At 36.9% G+C, this 25,684-nt stretch overlaps 1 protein-coding gene across 1 annotated transcript; it reads right to left on the reverse strand.

Annotated features, from left to right (window-relative positions):
* Window positions 1-513: 513 nt before the first annotated feature.
* On the reverse strand, window positions 514-14,099 carry LOC100378226 (uncharacterized). Its single transcript, XM_006818320.3, has 4 exons — window positions 13,530-14,099; window positions 11,166-11,302; window positions 10,348-10,503; window positions 514-1,063 (listed from the first exon to the last, which is right to left on the reverse strand). The coding sequence occupies exons 1-4, from the start codon at window positions 13,993-13,995 to the stop codon at window positions 881-883; spliced, it is 942 nt and encodes a 313-aa protein (XP_006818383.3). The 5' UTR covers window positions 13,996-14,099; the 3' UTR covers window positions 514-880.
* Window positions 14,100-25,684: the final 11,585 nt, after the last annotated feature.

The following is a 25,684-nucleotide window of genomic DNA, read 5'->3' on the forward strand; positions in this document are numbered from 1 at the left end:
CCCTTAAAAACACCCAATCATGTAATAAATGATGTAATACTAAATAATCAATAAATTACAAGCCCATTTTTTTCCACTGGCGGGTGATTCCAACACAACAGAATCCTGTAGGCGTTTGATGTTGTTGCAGACGTGTTGAGTTTGTTGTGTTGGTAGATAAAACACTTTGAAACAGGAGGCCACTGATTGGGTGAAACATACGACCAGATGCAACCTGATTAAACTGCAACTCAATATGGAGGCCACTGATTGGTGGATTGGAACAAATCCCAGTGTGCAGATTTTTGTGCATAGTTAGTTATTGAGACGTTACAGGTGGCTGATTTTATATTTGACATTAGCGTTTCATGTTTGAAAGTCTATGCCCGTGCGTCTGCTGTCGGCTGCCAAAGCAATGAGGGACTACCGTACATCCGTGATGAAAACGTGACCATGCTATCTGCGTCACCGCCAGTCTAAAGCAGCGAATCACGACAATGACTTGTTGAAAAGACTGGAAAACACCCGATAATATGACATTTCATTTTCATGGGTTTATTCAAGTTATAACGATTTATATTATTCTGAAAATTTATTTTGGACAATAATTATTACACCACAACATCAGCCGGTGTAACTATCATTTTGATTGTTAAAATGTTTGATTGATTTCACGTGTACGTTAAGTACCTTTCTGTATAATGAATATTTATATAATTTATTTGAGCTTGTCCCTTGGATCTGTGTATGATCCACGTAACAATCTCAACACTTATTTATACTTTGTGAGCCATCCATGAATGTATTGAAGTTTGGTCATATACTTATAACATGTGATAACCTGAATCCACGCGAGAGCCTAGTGCGAATGTTGTTTTCATCATAACATGTATAACTGCGACTAAAGTTCATCTTTCTTTTGCATTTGTGGAAGATCATACTTTTTTGTAGGAACCGTTTTGCCAGCAACTGTTACTCTGTGTAGAACACGCAGACCAACCTTGGAACGCGGAAATTGACTAGAAGGCGCCGCTTCATGTCCAACAGCAAGATTATCAGTAATAATGAAGTCACCAACTTCCCACTGAAAAAAACAACAACACAAATACAACAATATTGAGATGGTGACTTCAGCTGAGACTGTAAATAAGTGCTTGGATCGTACGACAAAAGGCATCAGGGGTCAAAGTTCATATAAATTGAAATTTAATTGGTTAAAGCCATGTATATTACAATTTTATGAGCACAACTATTCTGCTCTACCTTAAGCATTTTTAATAAAATATAAAATGAATATCACCCTCCGAATAAGTACGTAGCCAGCTGTATTTTAGCATATATGCAAACAACGTTTGTTTTTTCATCTTTCCTTAAAAACAATTTCCCAATTTTAATCCAAAATGAACTTAAAATTGTGATATGCACACGAGGTCAATCTCCATCAGATGAAAATTTGTGATTACAACTGGTTTTTAATCGAAAACGTGCACAGAATGGTCGTTTTGTGCACGTTTTCGACACGGCTTATCAGCTACCTCAAGTGCCAAATCTATGAAATAAACAACCAATGTCAATAGAGTAGCTTAGGTGTTAAAATGGATTAAGTACTGGCAAACCAGCTTCTGCATAGGTATGTTTCTAAACGCTTGCTTTTTAGCTGATTTAGTCATCATTTTTGAACTCAGAAGCCCGCAAAACCTGATATTACATGTGAGAACGAAACAAATCCGTCGAGATTTCACGTTTTCCCGTAAAAGGGATGCTGGCTGTTCCCTCTCTGGACTCCCTCCCCGCGTATACTAGTACTGGTACTACCATGGATTAGTACCTTCCATGGTACTACCAACTCTAACCATGTCCCCATTTGGTGACGCATGTCAACTATAAATGGGCATCAATACTCATTTCGCCCAATATTTCGCTTTTATAACATTTTATAACATATCACTTAATTTCCGACCGGAAACACGACCATGTTTTTATCCCTTTTTTTCTCACTCGCTTATTAAAAACACTGACCGCTTGTCCAAACACTGAACACTGGCACATGAGTTGTCGAAATGGTTGTTTTAGTGCTAAAGTTTGAGGATTCAATGAGTATTAACCATTATTTAATTTTGAACGACACTTCCAAACCATCATACTATGTTTCCTTCGCGAACGTACAGCGGGACTGTGTTCCGTTTGAATCCAGGGCTGCTATATCGTTTAAACAACATGATTATCGAGACAATTACGTGATACAGGCAATGCTAACTCATTAGGGCAGAGAGCAGATACACCAGGAACATATTGATGCCACTGCCATGTATTTAAAATGCGAGCATGCAGACGGGCGATATTTCTGGGTTCGCGCGCTCGAAAAAATAAGCGAAAATTATTCAACAGGCGGTTGCAAAAGCGATTAAAAATGATAATCGAAAAGCAGAAGCGAGCAGGAGGTTGGGTGAAATTAGTGCTGTACATTCAGGTCCTTTGTAAAAATACGATCGGCCAAGATCTATATCATTCTGAGGCACGCTAGAGACAGACAAAACGCAGTTTTAAATATTGACACCGTTCGTATTTTTTAATACCCCAGACCATTCGTCCCGGTGTTATCGCTATCGCCACACGATATCGTGTGGCGATAGCGATAACACCGGGACGAATGGTCTGGGGTAATTTTTTAAATGAGTCAAAAAATAAATAAATTGTATGCTGCTTAAGCGATGATGGATCGAAACAGACTCGTTTTGCAAGTTTTAACGGCTACGTTCTGCTGAAGATATAAGACTTCACTTTCGGAGTTATCACGGTGACCGAAGATAATGTACAACAGCAAAAAACAACATTTGGTTATGTGAAATAGAGTAGCATTCATGTAGGTCCAATCAGTACTGTTGTATCGTCTATTTCGTCAACCGAACGTTACTATCCGAACCTGCTCGTCGATTATTATTGCAAATGTCATTTTTTTCCAGAATCAATTGGGTATAAGTACGTTATTTTAGAATGATTTTCATTTGGTTTCACCAAAGACAATTGTCTTTGGTTTCACGTGATAGTTAATCTGATTTATCATATAACATTACAAACAGGAAGTCCTCGGCATGGGTCAGAGTACTAGTATACTAGTACCCCAGACCACTCGTTTTGATGAATGGTCTGGGTGTGGCTTGTGGGTAAGAATAGAAAATGAATTTCGGTGAGGTTGTGATTATTTGGATTTTTGAGAACGGATTTTTACTATTGAAATGAAATTATCACCTCTAGGGGTGAATCGTTAATAGGTGAAGTGATGTTAAAAACATAAGTAGTTCATCTTCTTGCGTACACCGCAACAACAAAGGTTTATTTTCTAACACAGATCTCCAGTCAAGAGGGTGGCGTTTGGACGTAACCCCGGAGTTAAACCAAAGACAATATAGTAGGAAGGACAAGCAACTCCAGCGATTCTATTGTACAGGGTAGGCTGGAAAAAAGTTAAGCTGATTTAAACTAACCGTTAACATAAACTAAATATTTATTTCGATTTCTCGTTAAGGTAGAGATGCCTGACAGGTATTTTAATTAGTTAATTAGGCAACCAAGATGACCTCCCTTGTCCACAAAACTATATACAGACAAAACAAAGTCAGCTTGGACATTCAGTTGTGAGACATGACAAAATAAACGGTGCCAGTGATAGATTTCGCGAATGAAAGAACAAAATAAACGCAATCAAAGGCGCCGACCACGCGCGTTCGAAATATATAGAACTGACGAGAAATTTCGCCTGCATCTTTCACTCACGCAAACACACACACATGCTATTTCCGTATATTGAATACGTTGATAACGGAAGGGACAAATTTAAATCATCTTTGTATTAACACAACTTGAAAGCAACAGTCTCACACTGAATATATGTTTATAAATTATCAAACTAAACAATCAATGAAGCGGACTGCGTAATTTCGTTGATGAGAGTCGCCTACGGTATTCCACGGGTATTCTAAATGGCCGTTGCTGATCACGAGTTCCCGTGTGTAGATGATTTGCTCGATGTTTTTTTTTCGGATTTTGATGACGGTGGAAATGATAGTGAAGAAGATCCAAACGCAGTAGACACAGCAATTCATGTTAACAACTATGTGTGTGTGATTCAGAGCCCGGGCATCAACATCGAAAATAGCGAAGATTTGCGTGATTTGCGTTTCCTTGATCGTCACGTAAAAGAAACCCTTTGAAACGCTAACAAAAAACCGATAATAGTGAAAATAAAATAATAAAGACAATCGTGCCTCATTTATTCACAAGTATTCGAGTTATTTTGTTGAAATTATTAATAAAAACAGGGTATAACGTAGGTAGACGTGCATTCAGGCTGAAAGACTGGACGTGTAGTCAAGATGGCGACAGACGTGAAAACGGAAAACGGAATGAAAGTCTATTAAAAAAATGCAAGACAGACAACAACAAAAACAAGTGTAGTCAGTGTAAATAACAAAATTTGACGATTCATGCATCATGAAAACAATAATATTCGTGTATTTTGTCGAATACGGGGTACAAACTTACACATGCATTCTGTTTGAAAGTGTGAATAAGTAGTCAAGATGACGACAGACATAAAAACGGACGGATTGAAAGTTAATTTCAAAATAAGTGCAAGACAGAGAACAACAAAAACCGAGCACAGTCGGTGGAAAATAACATAATAAGAAGATTCATGCATCATGAAAACTAAAATATTCGAGTATTTTGACGAAAACGGGGTACAACCTTAGACATGAATTACGGTTGAAAGAGTGTGAGCTATTGTCAAGATGGTGACAGACGAGAGAACATACGGATTCAAAGTCTGTTTGAAAAAAAAAATGCGTGGCAGAGAAAAATAAAAAAAACGAGCATAGTCGGTAAACAATAACATAATAAGATTCATGCATCATGAAAACAAAAATATTCAAATATTTTGTCGAAAATGGGGTACAGACTGAATATAACATGTACGGAAACATTACTGCCGTCTGAAACTAACTTTTAATTTTATTCAATTAATTAGTGACATCGTATGGAAGTAAATATGACGTCATTGTTTACTTGCTCATCATAATATTCCAGCCCTGCTTACGTTGGGCATACGGCGTTTGACATTGGTGTTACTATACTACTATACTGTCTATGGTTAAACCATAGGGCCCAAATTGATAGGGAGTAAAACACGGAAGTGGAAGAGCTGTCCATGCATTGACCAATCACACAAGAGCTCACAAACACCAACGAAATATTTGTTGTTGTACTGAACAAAGGGGTTTGGCACTAAAAACAATGGAACGTTTATAGGCTTAACGTTGGATTTAGATCGTGTTATAATCCAAATCCCCTACTAAGACTTGTAAGCACCAATTTTCATATGATGAATCAAAGCATGAATTTATGGATTGAGACAAGTGACAAGTACAGACATGACCAAATTGTGCAAACTATGATGCATTGTGACAACTAATTTCTCTATATTTTCCTGTATTTTAGTTATTATAACTTTCAGTTTAATGATATAATGAAGAAAATTCTAAATATACTTTTTTGATAAATACACACAAAGACCTCTTCAATGGCACTACACATCATCAGTACCCACACTTGGTAACAAAATGACTTGTCATGTGACCCATGAACTATAATGTCACATGGTACATGAGGGAGTAACAATTCATATAAGCATTCCATAACCAATCAGATTGAGAGACATTTATGGAGTTATGCGTGATTGTGAAATTTTATATAGTTAATTAACTATAAATGTTTTATACTATAGACTACGCAACACAGAACTACACAAAAATGGCGGCAACAAATTGCTTGTCATGAACTCGGGACTGCAGTGACAATATGGATGTTTTAGTAATATTTGGTTAAAGGGGGGGGGGGTCGTCACCTTCGCATGCGTCAGGTGGCCATAGCGTGTCATTGTTTACAAACAAGCGTCTACCCATGAGCCTTTGCGTTTTTAGCTTGTGTTGTTATCGTCGCTTGGGACTCAATTCCCGCGCGTGCGCAGGTGAAGACCCTCCCGCTTTAAATAATAACGACCAAGGCAATTTCGCAAGCACAATTTAGGATCAGGATCAGTTATTCTAAGTGTATGGTGAATAGGTGATTTTCCGTTCCCTGCGAGATCCCGCAAAAAGCGTAAGAGGTGCGAGCTGACATCTGCTGTAACAATTGAATGATTTGATTTTAGATTTGTTTGTATATAATTCAATGTTGAAATGCCAAAAGTGAAGAAAATGACGTTGAGATACACTCACTCAATCAAAACTGTTCATCATAAAATGTGTATAGCACAATATTATGCATGAAAATACCCCAAATTACATTCACTTTTGTCGAATCCCACGCGATGTTTTGATGACGATCTTTTCCTTACTTCTATTTCACAAATATTGCGTATATATATATCGTCATTTTACTAAAACGCCATAATTATCTACTAAATTAAAAATATGGACAAGTTTTATCGAATATAGATAGTATGTACACGCGACAAGTTAAGGTAGCGAGAAGGGAAATTTTCACTTTTTTCTTGATTTTTCAAAAATTGATAAAACGGTTACTTTAGACCTTGACACATCACCCCAAGTTTACAAAAGATCGAAATTGCGAAATAACGTTGCTCAAATTAGTGTTTTAAAACACTAGCAGAAAAGACTACAACTGCCGTTTCGTGGATATTTGCATAGTGTTTATCTTTGGAAGGAATTAAATGATAACATCTTATCTGTATACTCTGTTGTTGACGATTCTGATATAACGGGTGATAAGCTTCCAGTTGCAAACAATGCGTGTTTATCTAATGTCCATTGTCAGCATTATTGTCAGTCGAGACTTCGTCGGAGAAACATGGTCATACGGTACTCATTTCGCCCAACCTTCCGCTTTTACATCGACCGCTTATCGCTTAATTTCCGACCCCGCGGTCTTGTCCGATCGGAAACCGACCGCATTTTAATCCCTTTTTTTTCGCTCGCTCGCTCATTGAAAACATTGACCGCTCGCCCAAACACTGAAAACTGGCACATGGGTGGTCGAAATGGTGGTTTTGATAGTAAAACGTGAACACACAACTAGTATTAACTATTATTACATTCTGAACTACACTTCAAATCTAATAGTTGTATTACACTTGTATCGTGAAAGCAACTGACTTGGGACCTCTTGTTACGTGTTTTGGGTGCTTGTTCTAGATGTAATACTAATATTCTTTTTTTATTTTAATGAGACAGTTACGTGAAAAAAGCCTAGGTAACTTCTTTTGACAGAGCAGAGAAACGAGGAAATGTTAGTGATTAATTCCAAAAATAACGATATCGAATCCACATCGGTCCACGTCTGGTAAAATTTGACATTCAATTTTTAAAATTAAGTCACGATCATTGAATGAGCTCGGTCTATGCCGTATACGTACCGCAAAAGTGTTCCCACAAAAAATATTTTCGACTAAAAACGGCCACATGCCCTGAAAAACTCGAACAGAGCTTGACATGTATGAATAATTTATTGGGCTTAAAAAAAAAACGTGTCAAATTTAGTTATAGAAGAAGTCCTTCAGGGCTGAAAATAATCGACGCTACTCTGGTTTTCTTTATTTCACAACTTGCAGAGAAAACTGATTCGCGTGAGCTCTAATGTATCTTAGCCTAGTATTTTCTTGTTGAACTAAGGTCAAATTCCATCAGTTTGTCAAAATATATGTTTTTCAGCGAATAATTTTGAAGCCTGTCAACAGCGCAAAAAACTCTGTGAATCGACGCCGGTGATTGGATTGTACGACGACCCTTCAATTAGCGTCAAATATGCTTTGTTACAACATCATTGATTGGCTGAGAGTCACCTGAACGGAGCACGAACTGGGTCACAGAACCATATTTGTCCGTATTATCAACAGGACTTTGCAAAATAACCACACCCACATTTTCAATATTTTTTAGCGCGGAAGTTGCCAACAAATGTAAAAAAAAATCGTGAATTTCATAGATTCGAATAAAATAAAGCAAGCGATTGATAAGGATGATTATTAATATTTTCCCCGATGCTCTTCGAATTTTTATTTTTTTTATTTCAAGGTAAGAAAAGGCTAGTTGAAGTTGCATTGTCTTCAATGCGGTTGTTTCACCGCGAACAACTCTAGCTCTGTTTTTGCATGGTTTAGTTTTGCGGTGTAAAATAAAATATATATTAAAATAATAATACTTGTTTAATTATTTGGGGTTTCAGCCCACAAATTACGGACATGATCCCCATGAATTACGGTCAATGTTTGTCTTCTCTCGGCTGATTGTCACGGTGTTGATCGACGCTCTTCCTAAACTCAACCTGAGTATGGAGAAACCAACGGGGATCGACATTCCAAACAAACAATCGAAATTATCAACGAAAGACGAGATTTTTCTAGATATTTACAAACATACTGTCATGACAAACATATGTAAAATTAACAAATACACAAAGAGGTGTAATATTAGGTTTTACTTTAGGCTTAGAAATATTTTCTTTCACTCAGCCCATGCATGTAACTGCCATTTAGATTTACGGTCCTTCAGCATCGGGGGGAAACAACAATAGTTATACAAAACACATTGCGAAGACTCAACAATCAGGAAAGAAACCTCAGACAACCATGTCGTACTTGTGTTGAAATACATTTTGTATTTCACGTCAGAATATTGTTTAAAATAAAATATTCAGTCCAGGGCAAATCGAGGTCAAAGGGTCTGGTTGCGTGCATATAATTATAGATAGTTAAAACAAAAAGTATTTGAACTTTTGTCAGCTGTTCAACATCTATAAAAAACAGAAAGACAATTATAAGACAATGTGAACCTCGGAAATTATTCTGTTAGTCCGAATTTTAAATGCGCGCGAGCGAGCAGGTGGGCGGTGATATTTCAGGGTTTGCGCTATCGAAAATAAAGCGGAAATTGTCCGGTCGAATTCAACAAGCGGTCGCAAAAGCGAGAGAAAAAGGTGATTGGAAAGCGGAAGCGGGCGGGAGGTTGTGCGAAAGGAGTACTGTACTTTGCACAACTTTCTTTTAAATCGTTTTATTTTCCAATTCAATATTCTATTTTACTAATACATTTTTTTACTAACGCAATGGGGAAGAAAAGAAAGAAAGCGTTGACAGACGAGGCAAAGAAAAATCTGCCACTCAGTGTTGCACTCTGACACAGCAATTTTTTTCAAACATCGGCCATTTTGTTTCACCATGAAAACCGTTTTATTAGATGTCTTATCAGAGACACTTGAAGGATTAGCTTGTTTGTAAACTGTCAGCGTGTACAGTGGGACAGTAATGTTTGTCTGAGGATTATCCTTCGTTGCTCGTTTGCATAACAATGGAAAACCCGAACGTTCCTGAGTACGGACTCAAATGCCAGCAGTTTTCTTCATTTTTCACGCTCGAGCTTGAAATTATTCATTATCTGACACTCTTTATGAGTTCTATGATATCAGTGGTTAATATGTTTGGCCATTTTTAGTGTATATTTATAATAATGCAGCAAATCTACAGTGTTTTATTAACCAAAACTGTTTTTCGCGTTTTTCTCGAGTTGAAGTTTTGATCGAGAACGACTCATTGGGACCGCCGCCAAATCAAGTGCGTTCGGACTAGGACATTCAAACTCGCAGTTATCGTTCAAAAGATAATGATGGTGCGAAATATGTCTGGGTTTTTAAAGAAAATGCTTTGTCACAGAATAATAGTCTGTTAAAGGTGCCAAGTATGAAATAATTTGGGGACAAAAAAACAAACTTGCATAGAAATCGGAATAATAGGTCTTTTGATTATCGGAGACGCATTTCAATGGACTTGATTACGGACAATGCATAACTTAAATTTCACCAGGAAATTCCGCAGTGTGCTCTCGCAATCGCGTACATAATAATTTTTACAAGGTTCGCCATTTTTGATGTCACGTGATAATTATGTAAACAATGTCTGTCCAGTTTGTGCGAACTTGCACCTCTATACTTAGTCTTTTGATATATATAACCTAAATTACTGTTCTGAACGAGACAACAGATAGAGAATGTTTTATTTAAAAACGTCACAAAACCTTCTCGCTACCGTAAACCTTTATCTGGTAGAAACGATTACTCATCGGATAATCGTCCGATTCACAAGGTGTCATAAACTTTAGCCAGGCGTATTGTAGTGTATCAGACCTGTATGGCACGCGTCCAATCATAGCTTGCGTCCTTTGTGGCCATGGAAATAAAACAAAATGGCGTACTTTAAAACACACTGGATGCGCAGAATCTGCAAAGATATAGTTATGCGGTGATGGCGCATTGGCTGGCGAAGATGCAATCTGATAAGTGATACGATAATTAAATTACCTTGTGGGAATATTGCATTTTTTTATTGTCTCGCATATACTGTCTGTTCAATTCATTCTTTATTTCATTATTTTCACTCTTACTAGCATTCCGTTCTTGCGCTGTACCTTTATCCCAGACAAATCCTTGAGAGAAACCCATATGTATGCACAAGACCTATATAGGGAGAGTTGAAAGAGGTTGTTGTAAAAGCATAATATGGTGGAAATTTTCTTAACAATAAAATACGAAGTGATGTGAACTGACTTCGTGTGATTACCTGCGATACATGATTAACGAACGTGTTTCCCCCGTTGTACAGCGCCGGAGTAGGTGTGTGTAAAATAACCTATACCGTACACAGATGAGACTACTCACTACTGGCACGTTGATTGAAGGGCGGTGGTCGTCGCGCCGCGCATGTGCGGCATTTTGCTTTGATAAACATTGCTTTTCCCAAAATTCAATGCGCTCTTCTAATGGAAATCACGAGTACGAGTTTCGACCCGGGAGCGACGTGAACAGATTACTGTCGGTGACTCTTTTGTAACCTTCTAATCACCTTCTAATTATCGAGTTAAAGTTTAGTAACGTTTCATTTTGTATTCGTGACAGTCAAAGTCATCATCTTTATTCATACGAGACCCATATATCGCGCATTTGTGGCGCGACCACCACCGCCCTTTTATTTGGAATGTTATTTATGTACTATATCAAAGTGTAACTGAATTGGGCCATTTTTTTGTGTGCAAAATTTATTTATAAACAACATTATGAAAAAAATCAAGTGAAAAGGGTTTATAAATTGGGTAAATCTGCACGTATTCAGAGTATTGTACCTTCTCATTGGTTTCTGGGTGTGAATATATTAACGGATGAATGACATCTGGTCGAGTAGTTATAACCGACAATCTCTCAAATCGAGCCAGTTGTTCTTCTGATAATCCTTTCACAATATCATTTAGCGAGACAAATACTGCAACAAATAATAAATAAAATAAACATAATACACTGCTGATAAAGGCGTTTAAACGTTCGCGTGAAATGCACGGATTGTTGTTTTAAAGGGAGGTCCAGGGGAATTCAAATTGTTACCTTTGCGCTTGTTACTGCGCATATATGCAATGAATTATGGGGAATATTTATCAATAAAGGATTCATGTCAATGTAAATTTTTCATCCTATTCAACGACAAAACTGTTGAAATATGGAGCAATAAATCAACTCTTGAAACCAGTGCAACATACAAATCTTTACCATTTTAAAGGGCGATGGGTTTCACTTCACGCATGGGGCTCATAAGAACAAAGATGACGATTTTTACTGTTTTGCAGACGAACGATTGCAAACTGAGACTTTACCAAGCTGGGTGACAGATGGCCACTGTTAACTCTATCAATTTTAGCCACGGAGGGATTTCTATGGGTTTTGCTAAGGACGACATGGTGGCCTCTGGTCTATTGGATTTAGATATGCAGTCCAGGATGGCCACAGTTATATCGGTTCTCGATAAAGAAAGCAGGACGGCCAGTAATATTTAGGCTGTTAGCACATTTACAATGATTGAATGAAAATAAAGTTAATGCAAGCACCGGGGTTATGTGGCCGCCTGGGCAGTGAACATAGAGTTTAATTAAGACAATCCATAACGGCCTTGTTCCTGATATACAGGGGCTCTCAAAAAATAAAATAAAAAATAAACAAAAACTTATTTATTCGTTGTCAAAATAGTGATAATAGAATTCTATTTAATTTCAGTACAGAACGCGTTGATCATTGGATCGGTAATGTAATAACGAGTATTTCTTTTCTACGAGACCGCAGAAGACATCCCATAGATTCTGACGTTACATAATTCTGAATGGGTGATGAAATGTTACTACCATCGTACCCAAGCGTTCGTGCAGTGTATTTTATCAAAACTTATTCTCTGATAAGTTAAGAGTCTCTTATCCAAGCAAGCATTCGTTGCTATACTATTGTGCTATTGTAACAATCAGGAGAGCATATGGTTTCAGAATTAATACAAATTAATTACCCGACCATTCGATGTATGATGGATGGTTTTCAAGGCAACATTATTGAAATGATAGAAATGCGTGAATATTCTTTTTCCGCGAACCAAGGCTGCTAACTTACTTTGTAGTGGGCGGGGGGTGGGGGGTTGGGGGCTATGTGTTGAATACGCGGAAATTATTATACTACCGTGTACGCAGTGTGATAAACATGATTTAAAAAGTGTACTTTTTAGAATTTTTAGTTTTCACCTTTGTCGTTGTCGTTGAGGTGCCCGATTGTTGCACTCACAAAGTTTTGACAGAGCTGGATCATCATCACTTGTGAGATGATTGTCATCATACTCCATATTCAACTTATGAATATTCATGACATCAAATTCTCGGTAGACCAAAATACGAGAAGTTTGCTTTCGAGTTTAAATGAATTAAGGGCGCCGAACGATGACAATCCCAGGGGGTTTAGATAGGGAAGTATGAACAGCCACAATTGTATTGGTTTTAGATAGGAGATCAGGACGGCCTCTGTTCTTTAGATTGTAAGTATATGTATACAAGGTAAATCAATAGGTGAATAATAGTTTCAGCAAATACTACCCGGTAATGTGATGCACTGTAAATCACAGCAGGTGATATTATAATATTTCTTTAATATTGTAACTGTCAGAAGAACATATGGTTTTATACATTAGTTTATACAGATTATTCATCCGCTTATTTGACGTATGGTGGATTGTTTTTGTGAATATTTTTTCTCGAACGTGGACTGCTACGTTTCTTTGCGATGCCAGTGGTTGGGGGGGGGGGTATTGGGAATCATACGACCGTGTTCGGAGTGAGATTTGCACGATTTAAAAAGCATATTTTTTAGACTTTTCGATTGATCTTATTTGAACGAGAAAGACGGGTCGAGTTTTATGACAAGTTACTTGGGAATATCACTGCTTTTGTGTAGACTTACTGTAGTCTTTTTTTCGTGTATTTTTCTAGTAACAAAATATTGGCAGAGTTGTTAATTCAATTTGACTGCGTAAGAATGGGATGACCGCAAAAACATTTTTGCATTCATTTATTTTCGCGAACACTGTACTATTTCGTATTTTTGTCTATTTTTATATTTTTTATTTTAGTCCCACTTTAGTATGCTGGTATTACGGATTGACACGGATGTAAAACCACTTTACTTACCTGTATCACCGTCCGTTGGCACATGAACCATTTGATATAAGGCGTGGCTATACGGTTTGGGAAAGAAGGAACCATCAATATGCCACCCCTTGCGGCCAACGTTATATAGTCCTTCTTTCGCATCGTTTGATACTCGCAGTATGTCGTCGGAAGGCGACTTCGCGTGTCTACTAATGGTAGATGACTCTAGTTCCCCAAACCACCGACTGATTTCCACGTGTTTATCCGGAGAAATATTGTGTTGGTTTTTGAAAATCAAAATACGATGCTCGGTAACGTCCTTTTTTATTTGTGCGATAACTGTCTCCGGTTGTGGAATTCCAATATCAATGCCATGTACCTCGCAGCCTAGTTTTCCTGGAATCAATCGATAAAAATCGTGCGATGAGACCAGAATCACGCAGCAGTAGCATACCACAGCGAGATGACAAAGCAGTTGGCGAATCGCAGCTGAGAGCCAAGGCATTTTGGTATCGCGATTGATCCCTTTTTACCTGTCTATAAATAGAGCGAGAATGAAACCATATCGTTCATTCAGTGTCCGAGTGCTGCTCACACACAGGGAATAGCGCCCCCGTCTGAGCAAATCTAGAAAACGCAATATCTACATTTACATATACAGATAATGCCCATGTCCGATATTTAGAACAAGAGGAGGTTTCTAGTATTTGAATCTACGAAGCTTAGTGTAAACATGTTCAGCTTTGAAATATATAATAATCCACACTAACTTAAGTGGTCTAAACCAATCATTAAGTCCAAGTATTAAAACATAATCGCGGCTATATATGTATGGGGTCAGGCAATTCAATGGATGGATACACGGTACAGCTGATGGTAAAGAGCATACTGCATATTATATTGTTTTCTAGCGAGAAATGAGGTCATAGAATGGTTCGGGTGTTATAGATGGTTTTCCTTCAATTTGCCAACGCTTCTACCGCACTCGGGCCCATTTCTCTTAAAGCTCTTCGGATGAACTATCCATTTTTTTAATTGGGTCTAAGAATGGGTGTACTTCTCTATACATTGCATATTTGCATGTATAGTATGGTGAAACATATTTATTTATTTATTTATTTAGCTATTTATTTATTTATTTATTTAGCTATTTTGCTATATAGCTATTTAGCTATATAGCTGTTTATTTATTTGGTAAATTATTTATTCATTTATTAATTTTTTTAGCCATTTATTAAGACAACGATTTTGTGTTTCAGCTATATTATCGATGCGAAAACGATGCGAGTATTTACTGTTTTCATTTATTGTAAATTACATAACAGTAACTGACTTACAATAACTAGCTAAATGAATTTCAACATAATTTCGCATAATTGACTGACATGACATATTACCTATACTGAATGTATGTATTACACTGATAATGTACATTATCATTATACTAAATTTTTGCAGATTGGTTGCTATGGAAACTCTATTTAGCTACTTATACGACACGTCCACCAAACAATTTTGTAAACTATATGTCCAGAGCTATCAGAAAAAGTATGGTGTAACTTGCCCCTCGAGATGGTACCGGCAACCTAACTGGCTCATGGACTACTACCCTTTGCAAACAGCAGTGCTAATTTCTATATATCTCAGATTCCTGCTGATAACTCTTCTTACTACTTCGGGTTCAACATTGCGAGTATTCTTTTTCCTTGCACTTGATTACAAGTATGAGTGTTATCCCTTCTCCAACCGCTCACTAGTGAACAAACAGGCCTCTATGCGTTCATCAGTGGGCACACTCCCCTCTCTGTCGGTACATTAATAGGCATACCCCCTTTATTGGTTTGACCAGTCAGCACACTCCGCCGTGGCGTATAAATATGTATACGTCCACCCAACACAACTTCCATAGAGTATGTCACCCATTCATACTACTATAAATGAACGAATGAATGAATGAACGAATGCTAATTAGCTTCATACATCGCTGTACTGAGCTTCTCAAAATAGCTGAAACTTCACCTCTTTGAGAGTTAAGTTTACTTCTTTGCTTATCTACGTTGTTTCATTAATACTTTGTGCATACGGTCATTATTTTTCTATTCAGTTTAGGCATAAATCTGCCGTGTTTTTGGTTGATTTAATTTTTCGTTGTCTGGAGTCTTGTCGGTGAGCCTGCCAAGATGGCCACTCCCATGGCAAACCCACGAGGTGGTAACCCGTTTTCGGGTCTTACTCGCAAGCACGGGATTAAGTGCGAATCTGTTGACGGTGTAGGAATTGAGGAATATGTACAGGCATAATCCTCTATTGTTGGGGCAAAGAGTATTGTAGCTGCCTCTCGTGTCAATCGTAGTGTTATTGTTTTTGTTGATTGTGTTACCTCAGTCGAACTGAGGGTCTTTCTATTTCTATTTCTTTAGTTAAACCTTCTACGAAAGTTATACTTTCCGGTGTACCACCTTACGTTCCGAACTCGTTATTGGAAAGGAAACTATCTAATTATGGTCGAGTAGTTTCGAGTATTCGCTACGTTCCTTTGGGCTGCAGAAATCCTGAATTAAGGCATGTCAAATCGTTCCGTCGACAGGTGTACATGATATGTGATGAAAATTCGCTTGACGGGGTTATTAATATCACACACGATCAGCGCACCGTCCGAATTTACCTGTCGACGGACGAAATCGTGTGCCATAAATGTCATAAAAAGGGGGGGCATATACAGCGTAATTGCAGTGAAAACGTAGAAACGGCTCAAGCAGAGAACACACTTGACACATCTACACACACTCCTACAACTGACATTACGACAAGCACTGCCGTTAATGACACAATAACTGAGACTACTGAAAATAATGAAAACGCAACTGAAAATGATGTTGAAACAGATAGTATTTTAATAACTGATAATGTTGATGAAAATAATATGGAAACTGATGTGACTGGCCTGTGTGATGACGACTCAACTTCGATTGAACCCAGCACAGATGCCATTCAACTTGATGCCACGCGTACAGGTCTTTGTAATGTTAATGAGATTATCAGCACTGAAATAACTACAATAACAGAACGTTCACCAAATAACGATGAGGAGATGGTACGAACCATTCCCTCAACAACTACGCCTCCTGGGGCATCTTCTTCTTCCGGCGATGCTTCGTTCATCGATCCGTTTGACTCAAAGCATTAACATCCTACTTTTCCATTTGATGATATGGAGGATCTCGAGTCAGTTGCATCGGACGTTTCGGATATGTCTAGCCTACTACAGGACGAAGATTCAAGTGAAACATCAAAGTCTCTTCTGGCGCATGATAAAATACAAAAATTCGTGGATGACTCTTATAATTCCAAACATTTGAAAGCTCTAGCCAATAGTTTTTGTCCGGACCTGCGCGTACTTGTACGCTCTCTAAGTCCATTCCGGAAAAAATAATGACTTCCCTCCAAAGGAAAAAATTCGCATAAGGCGTTTGACTTGTAGAATCGCGTCAAGTATCGGCATCTCCAGAATGCCCAGAATTACGAACAAACGCAGCGATAAATTATTAGACGCAAAACGAGGTATGTACACTACTGCTGGTAGTAAAATACCTAAGTTGAATTAAACTACTAACCACTAATAATGAATAAAGTTATTAATAAATCAAATAGTTGCGCCTATGTTTTTTTCTATGCACTTGTTCTGTTTCTTGTATCCTTACTCATGGCGAGCTTCTCAGGAATTACTTGGAATTTACATGGTTGTCGTGATTCTTTCAAGAGATATTAAGTGTTTGAATTAATTAAACAAAACCACTTCACTGATTTTTGTTTCCTCCAGGAAACGCACTCCGTACCTTCTGATGAAGTAAGGTGGCAAGTGGTATGGAAAGCACCTATGTATTTCTCACATGAAAGTTCACGTTCTGCTGGTGTTGCCATACTTTTTAAACCAAATAAAAATGTTAAAATTTTAAATCTAAATAATGTCGTTCCTGGGCGTCTTTTGCACATACAAGCCGTGGTTGATAGCGTTCCGGTGCATTTAATTAATGTGTATGCTCCGAAAAACGGGTTTGAACGTCTTGAATTCTTTAAAATTTTAAAAACGTTTTTGAACAGCTTAAATAACGACCCACTTGTCATTGGGGGCGACTTCAATTGTACCCTATGCCCTGAGAATGATAGAGCTGAAAACCCTGAACCACACTTTTTACCTGCAAACTTCCTCTCCAATATGTTACGTCGGTTTAAACTTGTTGATGCATGGCGTCAGTGCAACACATTAGCCAAACATTTTACTTGGAGAAGAAATGAATGCAAATCTTGTATAGACATTCTATGTATCCAAATCTATTGCGTCTAGAATTAAAAGTAGTTCTATCTGTCCACATTATAATTTCTCCGATCATTGCCTTGTTACACTTTGTCTTTCAATAAAGTCTATAAGAAATCATAACCCTGTATGGTGCTTTAATTCTAGTCTTCTTGACGATCAAGTTTTCTGTGCAATAATTAATGATTACTGGCTCACATGGCGTAAAAAGAAGGCGCATTTCAATAACATCCAGCTGTGGTGGGATATTGGAAAACTGAAGATTAAAGATCTCATTAAACGGTACACTTTCAAGTTAAGTAACTATTACAAACAAACTAAAAATTTATTACAACATGACATCAATAATATTGAACAGCAAATGCAATCCAATCATGATCTCGTCAACCAGCTCAATGAAAAGAAAGTTCTACTTGAAAATTTAGTACAGTCCGAAACAAGGGGGCAGCGATACGCTCCAGGCACAAAGTACTTAATGAAAATGATGCTCCAACTTTGTTCTTATTTAACTTTGAAAAACAGAGGGGCAGTAAAAAAAATCATGTCGCAACTACAAAGGCATGATGGTACAATCGTTTATGCACCACATGAGATGCAACAACTAACTAGAGATTTTTACTCTCACTTGTTTTCACCGGACCTTGTGTCTATGGATTGTCAACACAAATTACTTTCTAATCTTCCTCAACTTGAGGATGATTTAAAAGAGAAGTGCGACATGGATCTCAGTTTTGAAGAGCTTACTGCGTCTGTAAAATCAATTTCTTCAGGTACATCTCCAGGTATCGATGGCCTTCCTGGCGAATTTTACAAACATTTTTGGCCAACCTTGGGTTCTGACCTACATGAAGTCTTTCTAGCCTCGATCAAGGATGGAGAGCTCCCGCTTTCATGCAGACGAGCTATCATCACTCTGCTACCTAAAAATGGAAATAATAATTTGTTAAAGAATTGGTGTCCAGTCAGTCTATTATGCTCTGATTATAAGATATTGACCAAGGCTCTGTCCTTCAGACTCAGTAACATAATTCACATTGATCAGAGTTACTGTATACCTGGTCGTCAGATATTTGACAACATTAACTTGGTACGTGACGTCATCACGTATGCAAATGATAACAACACAGCTCTTGGTATCGTATCTTTAGATCAAGAAAAAGCGTTTGACCGTGTACATCACGATTATCTGATTAACACTCTCAAAGCATTTGGATTTGGTGATAATTTCACTAAATATATCAAACTTTTGTACTCAGAAATCCAATCTCTTGTTCGAGTGAACAGCAATCTTACTGCCCCTCTGCAATTTGCCCGCGGCATACATCAAGGCTGTTCACTCTCTGGTCATCTGTATTCTATTTGTATTGAGCCGTTGCTACACAAAGTACGAACTGAGAGTGGTATGCAGGGCATTCAAGTATGTGATTCAACGAGGGAAAAAAAACCATCTCACTGCGTATGCTGATGACGTCAGTTTCTTTTTAACAAATAACACCGATTTTTAAAGATTGCAAGAATGGTTGACCATATATGAACAAGCCAGTAATTCACGGATCAACTACGCAAAGTCCCAGGGATTATGGGTGGGACAATGGAAAACAAGAACTGATATGCCCTTGAATATCAACTGGAACAACGTGGGTCTTAAAGTTCTTGAGACATTTCTTGGGAATACACCTATGTGGCTTGATAAAAATTTTCAGTGACAAAACACAGTCCAAGCTTGATTCGTGGACTAGGTATGCGCCTTCTATTTCTTACAGAGGACGGACATTGGTTGTTAATCAGTTGATAGTGTCCAAATTTCTACATAGGCTAGTTTGTTTATGTCCTCCCAGTACTTTAATTAATCATATTCAGAAACTCTTTGTTGATTTCTTTTGGCAGGGTCGCCATTGGCTCCCTGCAGAGTCTATTTATCTACCGCCTTCACAGGGTGGTCAAGGCTTAGTTCATTTACCATCAAGAATTGCCTCCTTTCGTTTGCAATACATTCAACGTTATTTTTACTCTAATTTGAAGCATCCTAGTTTTTATTTCACCAGTTACTTTCTTAAACGTTTTAATAATTTAAAATATGACAAACAGTTGTTTGTTACAAATGTACCACTTTCTTTTTATAATATTCCAGTGTACTATTGTGAGCTTATGAAGGTTTGGTCCTCGATCTCAAATATTAGAAAAGGGCAACCGACCACCTATTACTCTGTTTGTCGGGAACCGATCTTGTACAACAGTCTGATTCTGCACCCTTTGCATGGTGTGCCACTCACCCTCATACATTTTCGTGATGCGGGCATTACGACAATTGGAAATCTTGTCACTGGGACTGCGTGGCTGGGACGTGACATCTTGTATAACAAAGTGCTGATATGTTCTAGAAGGCTTTTCAATGTTACACTTGATGTGGTGCACAGAGCTATCCCACGTCAATTTAAAGAAATTATTGAAAATTGCAGTGACAACACTACACAAGTCACCAACTCGAATTATTCACTCGAATTATTGTACGAGGATGAAGACAATGACATACTTTTAAATTGTCCACTTTATAAATTGCAAAAAGGAGTTATTTATAAATTTCTTATTTCTAAACTTTATTTTTCAAAGCACACTACATATTTTTACAAGGTATGGACAGATATTCTCTCGTTGGAAAAGGAACATCAGCCTCTTTTTTGCGACAGAAAAAATCACTGTTACTTGAAACCAATAACAAAAAAAGATGGCGACTTACAGTGGCGGTTACATCATGGCGCCTATCGCACTGGTAGCTTTTTGCAAAATGCCCGTATCCAAGAAACCAGCACTTGTCGTTTCTGTGAATAAAAGGATGATTTGCTACATGTTTTTCTTGAATATAGCCGACTAAATCGACTCTTTGTCATTTTCAAATCTGTTATTTGTACATTACTCAATGTAGACAGTGTACCAATCTCTTACTACGTTCTGGGTCCGCCAAGACGTCAAGCAATAACAAAAACGCACCGTTACGGTATTCTGTGTTACCTTTGTGTCTCGGTGAAAACTGCAATTCACATTACAAGATACAAGAAAATTAAGATGATTCGGATGTCTGTGCAGCAAAATGTTTCACTACTCGCCTAAAACACAGAATTAAGAGAGAATACGATTACCACATGCTTACCAAGTCACTGGATGTCTTGGAATTCCAATGGTGCATGAATGATGCTGTGGCAATATTGGATGGAGAGATACTACGCTTCCCAGATGTACTGGATACTGGCTGAGGAAACAAGAGAGACAATCTGCTGTTAATAATATCGTTACATCATACTCGTATTTATCGTAACGTTTTTATATTATTGTGATTTTACAAATAAGCTTTTTATTGAATATAATATAACGAAGTTTTATAATTCGTATGTATTATATCGTCACATGTATGCATTGACTTGCATTGTGACATACACTCGTAATATTTTATAAGTGAACATTGAAACATGTTTAATACTGTAATCGGAATTTGAGATTTTGACATTGTAATTAGTCAATGTTATATTTTTTTATATACTCGAGGAATAAAAATCAGAAATGAATGAATGAATGAATGAATGTATGAATGAATGAATTTGAAACGTAAAATATGGCAACACGACTGACAAATATTAACGAGAGCTTCAGAAATAGTTTCCCAGAAATAATCATTTACAACATTGCAAAATTGTGTATTTAAACGCCAAGCAATTAGTGACAATTTCTCATTTATACCTAATAGGATTCTTTTGACAATAGTAATAGTCTTAAAACTATAATTAATTGTTGTACATAAAATAAACTAATGGTTGGAGTTATTGTTGGGCTATGCCTATCTGATGATAAAAAGCAAAAATAATATCATTTGAGAAATTTACTAGTTCAAGACAGAGCCGAAGCAATATATTAATAATTGTAAAATAAGTAGGAGTATACCGAGTGATGTATATTTTCATAAAGTGGTAACTGAAGCAGGCGAGATTGAAAAGCATATAGCTATATCTAAAAACAAATTGGAATTACATTTACGGAAGTGGTCTATTATCTCTGATAGTGTGTAATTTTTTTTGATTTCAGTGTATTAGCAATTATTTTGTTTTTGTTTTATTTTTTTACTCTTGTTTGCTTGTCTTTGTCGTTTTATATTATGTAATTAATGTTTGCTGTAATGTAATCAAATGAAATAAAATTGTGTAAAGAGAAAAAAAGAAAAAGAAAAAAAAGACAGAGCCGATGGCGACCGCCGCCACTGCAAAAACACAACAAAATGAGCAACTAAATAATCCCTCAAAACAAATGACATATACATGATAGGAAAATCAGTAAGAGAAATATGAACAGATCTAGACTCAATGGTATAAATGAAGTGATGTCAGGTGCTGTGAAAAAAACATTAACACATTCTGTTTCACACGTGGAGCCCGACATACATCATTCTGAGTCAAATGGTTTCAGATAGGAACTTGTTGTTCGCATCGGACTGGAGTCATTATCATCTTCTGGGACTATGTAATGTGACAGTATCATCATATGGAACGACAAGCTCAATATGTCCGCCGACAAAAACCTGTTTGAATCTTATTATGTTCTCCCTTATATTAAAAATTGACTATTGCAAGTGTTATGCTACAAGCTATGATAGTTTAGAAACAGCTGATTCGATGTTCAGAAAAAACAAAATGTTAGATTCTAAAAAGTATTAGAAATTCGCTAGCCACTTTTGTGACGTGACAAATTTGCGACACATGTTCAGTTTGTTTAACTCTTTACTAAATCTACTAACTGCTTACATATGGTCTTCGCAATAACCTTATTAATATACATCTTTTCTTTGCAAAGGATACATCATAGGAATGCCGAAATCCAAAAAGTTTAGAACAGAATCAGCGAACGCCTTTGTGTGGAGTCCGGTGGCAGCCATTTTTGTTTTTATTATTAGAAGACACCTACGCGTGTAATCATTCCATGTTGGAATTCGCATTTCCTAATATGGTAGGATCCCATAAAATACCACAAAATTATGACACGATGTAACTTATGGCGTTACAGTGACAGATGTATATACAATAAAAATAAATATAATAATAAATCGTATTACTACGTATGATTAGTTCACCATATGTTATCAAATAAAATGCTGGATATAATTTTATTAGATATGTGTATTTTATCACAAGGGAAAAATAAATGGTTTTTATGAAATGTCATTTGGCGACCAAGTCGGACATTGTGGGCATTATGAAATTAAACCATACAGTAAGGATCAATAGAAACCGATGATCTGTTTCACTTTCACTTAGGTGGTTGCCACTATTAGTAAATATGAATTGTCCAAGGACAATCGTAGGTCGGTCTGAATATAGTACAGTGGCTTTATGTGTGCACACGTATACTCTGTTTGTTGTCTGTCTCACCAGATAATATAATTCGTAATATAAGTGCGTATTTTCACAGCTTAGAAAGATGAATACGCGTATGTCACATCAATGTTTGTCAAATTGGATTGCCTGTCACCTAATTGCATGGGTCAAGGAAATCTGAAGGTTTCCGCCTTTTTTTGACATTGTACAAGAAATCTACGTCTCGGTATTTATTATTTATATGCTTTGGTTTTCTGAATACAACAGGTGCAGAAGAAGGCAGTCTTCCAGCTTGCAATGTTACCAAAGTCAATTCACATAAAGTGTTGACAACTGTGTCAGTCAAAAACGACGAAAATTGCCGTCAGATATTTTTTACGGTATCACCGTGTCACGAATCATTTAACTTGTTTTTCTAATAAATGTAATAAATATAATTTATTGATTAAATATTTGGAATATGGCGAACATTGTATCACGACATATGCTATGGCGATACATCGATTGAAATTCAAGGGCTGACTTAAAGTATATAACAACAACTTTTTTTGTTCACATGTATTTTTCTCATCATGATTTGGTTTTTAACTGTCATGTATACCAAAAATATTTTCTTGTAGAAACATTCTATGTCTTGACTGGTATCAAAAATATGAGCGAAAGTCTGACATTATGTTTCCATAGTTACGAATTGTTTAATTTTGAGGGCATGATGTTCTAATACATTTATACAATTTTACCATACGCAAGTTAAACCTCACTGTCTACAGGAGGTATGTAATATTAATGAAATCAGTGAAATATTTATCAAGCTGCTTTTGATGCCCTTGAAAGCTGAATAGTAGATTCAGTTTATAAGAGTATAGGTAAATGCAAAAGGTTTTATCAAATGCTTTGTCATTATTTGAAATCAAAATAGCCCATACACATCACGTGGCGTTTACTCTTCATTTGTAAAGGTGTTTCCATCAAATTCGTTAAAGAGTACATGAGTACCACTTCCGGTGGTCAATAGTTGAGACATTTTTTTGCAAATTCAAGGAGGCACAATTTATAAGGTTCGTATGAAACAGACTAGCAGGAAACTATACGTTCGTTCAGAGGTTGAAGTACCAAGAAGAATACTAGATAATCTCCATTTTGAATAGAAGTACATTTCTGAAGAACTTTCATTCCGTACTAAAATTCCAATCCTAATCATTTAGCCAAGCTGTTTCTGTTTCCTGATTGTTCACTAAATTGCATATGAATGCAAATGTGTGATTTACTAATCCGCATATTCATGAACCAAAATTAATGTTACTAATTTGCATATGTAAACAACATTTTAATAATATGCATATAGATAAACCCTGGATAATTGAACTGCAGTAGTTATTTATGACAATGAATATCTACTATATATTATTATTTTAGCTGGTGTGTGAAATTAAACGTTTTCTGCTAATGACCTCATAAAAAATGTGACGGATCTCTATGAATATGTTGGCAACAGGAATCAAACAATCATGATATCGAACCAAATGTTGACACAGCTTATGGGAATTTTATTGCAAATTATCTTTGATAGTACCTTCTTTCCAGTGTCTGGATGTGAATATACCAACTGGTGAATAACTTGTGGCGGCGGATTACTGCGAACCCACAATCTTTTCCATCGATCCAGGCGTTCTGTTGATAATCACTGTACAAACTCATTCAACGGATTATACACTAAAATAAATAACAAAATATTGTGTTAAGAATCAGCTATGTCTTAGTTTTGGAAATCAATATGTTACGTGGTGATTGCTTGTAAGATTACCTCAATAATGGTATCAATACGTAGAGCCTGAAAGAAGTTCAGAAAGATGAAAAAAAATGAAATAATATCAACAAGTTAGAGTATGAAAATTTGTGTTTGCATTCAGCAGTTCTTCATACACGCACTACTTAAACGTAAAGGAGAACCGCTAAATCCCATGGATTGCACCAAAGAATCTTGGGACACTATTGTTTATGTTATTAACATCCGAGTCAGGTACGCACTAACCCGAGTCAGATACGAGCTAACCCGAGTAAGGTACGAACTGACCCGAGTAAGGTACGAGCTAACTCGAGTCATGTAACGGCTGGCCTTAACACAGTCACATTTCTAGTCTACCCAAAAGTTAGAGTACATTTCACACGCGTTTTAGTGATGTAGTTTGCTGACACAGATTTTAGAATTTTGGAAAAGGCAGTATTTTTTCACGAAGATTATTTATGAATTAGACTAATCAGAAAATCTATAACATCCAAACAGTAAACAGTACCATAGAGCATTTGAAAGGCCCAAAAATGAAGCTGTTACAAACGCTAAAATAATCAGCTCAGTGCCTTAAAATGTGCAATTCTGCTTTTGTGAAATCAGCTGGGTTTTGTCCAAAATAGATTGTTTATCCTGGTATTGTTATTGAAAATGCGCGCAATCCCTTTCAAATCGATGATGGGAAATAATATTCGCACATTGACACACATTTTGGTTCGACACAAATTATTTT

This window comes from Saccoglossus kowalevskii, chromosome 12 (genome assembly GCF_978046115.1).
Source record: "Saccoglossus kowalevskii chromosome 12, keSacKowa6.1, whole genome shotgun sequence".
NCBI lineage: Eukaryota > Metazoa > Hemichordata > Enteropneusta > Harrimaniidae > Saccoglossus > Saccoglossus kowalevskii.

Bases quoted from the DNA above. Each gene is read 5' to 3' on its own strand.
- LOC100378226 (XM_006818320.3), bottom strand. From the start codon at position 13,995: ATGCCTTGGCTCTCAGCTGCGATTCGCCAACTGCTTTGTCATCTCGCT. The intron at 11,303-13,529 runs GTAAGTAAAGTG...TATTTGTTGCAG, and splicing joins GCCAACGGACGGTGATACAG to TATTTGTCTCGCTAAATGAT. The intron at 10,504-11,165 runs GTACAATACTCT...CTCCCTATATAG, and splicing joins ACCCAGAAACCAATGAGAAG to GTCTTGTGCATACATATGGG.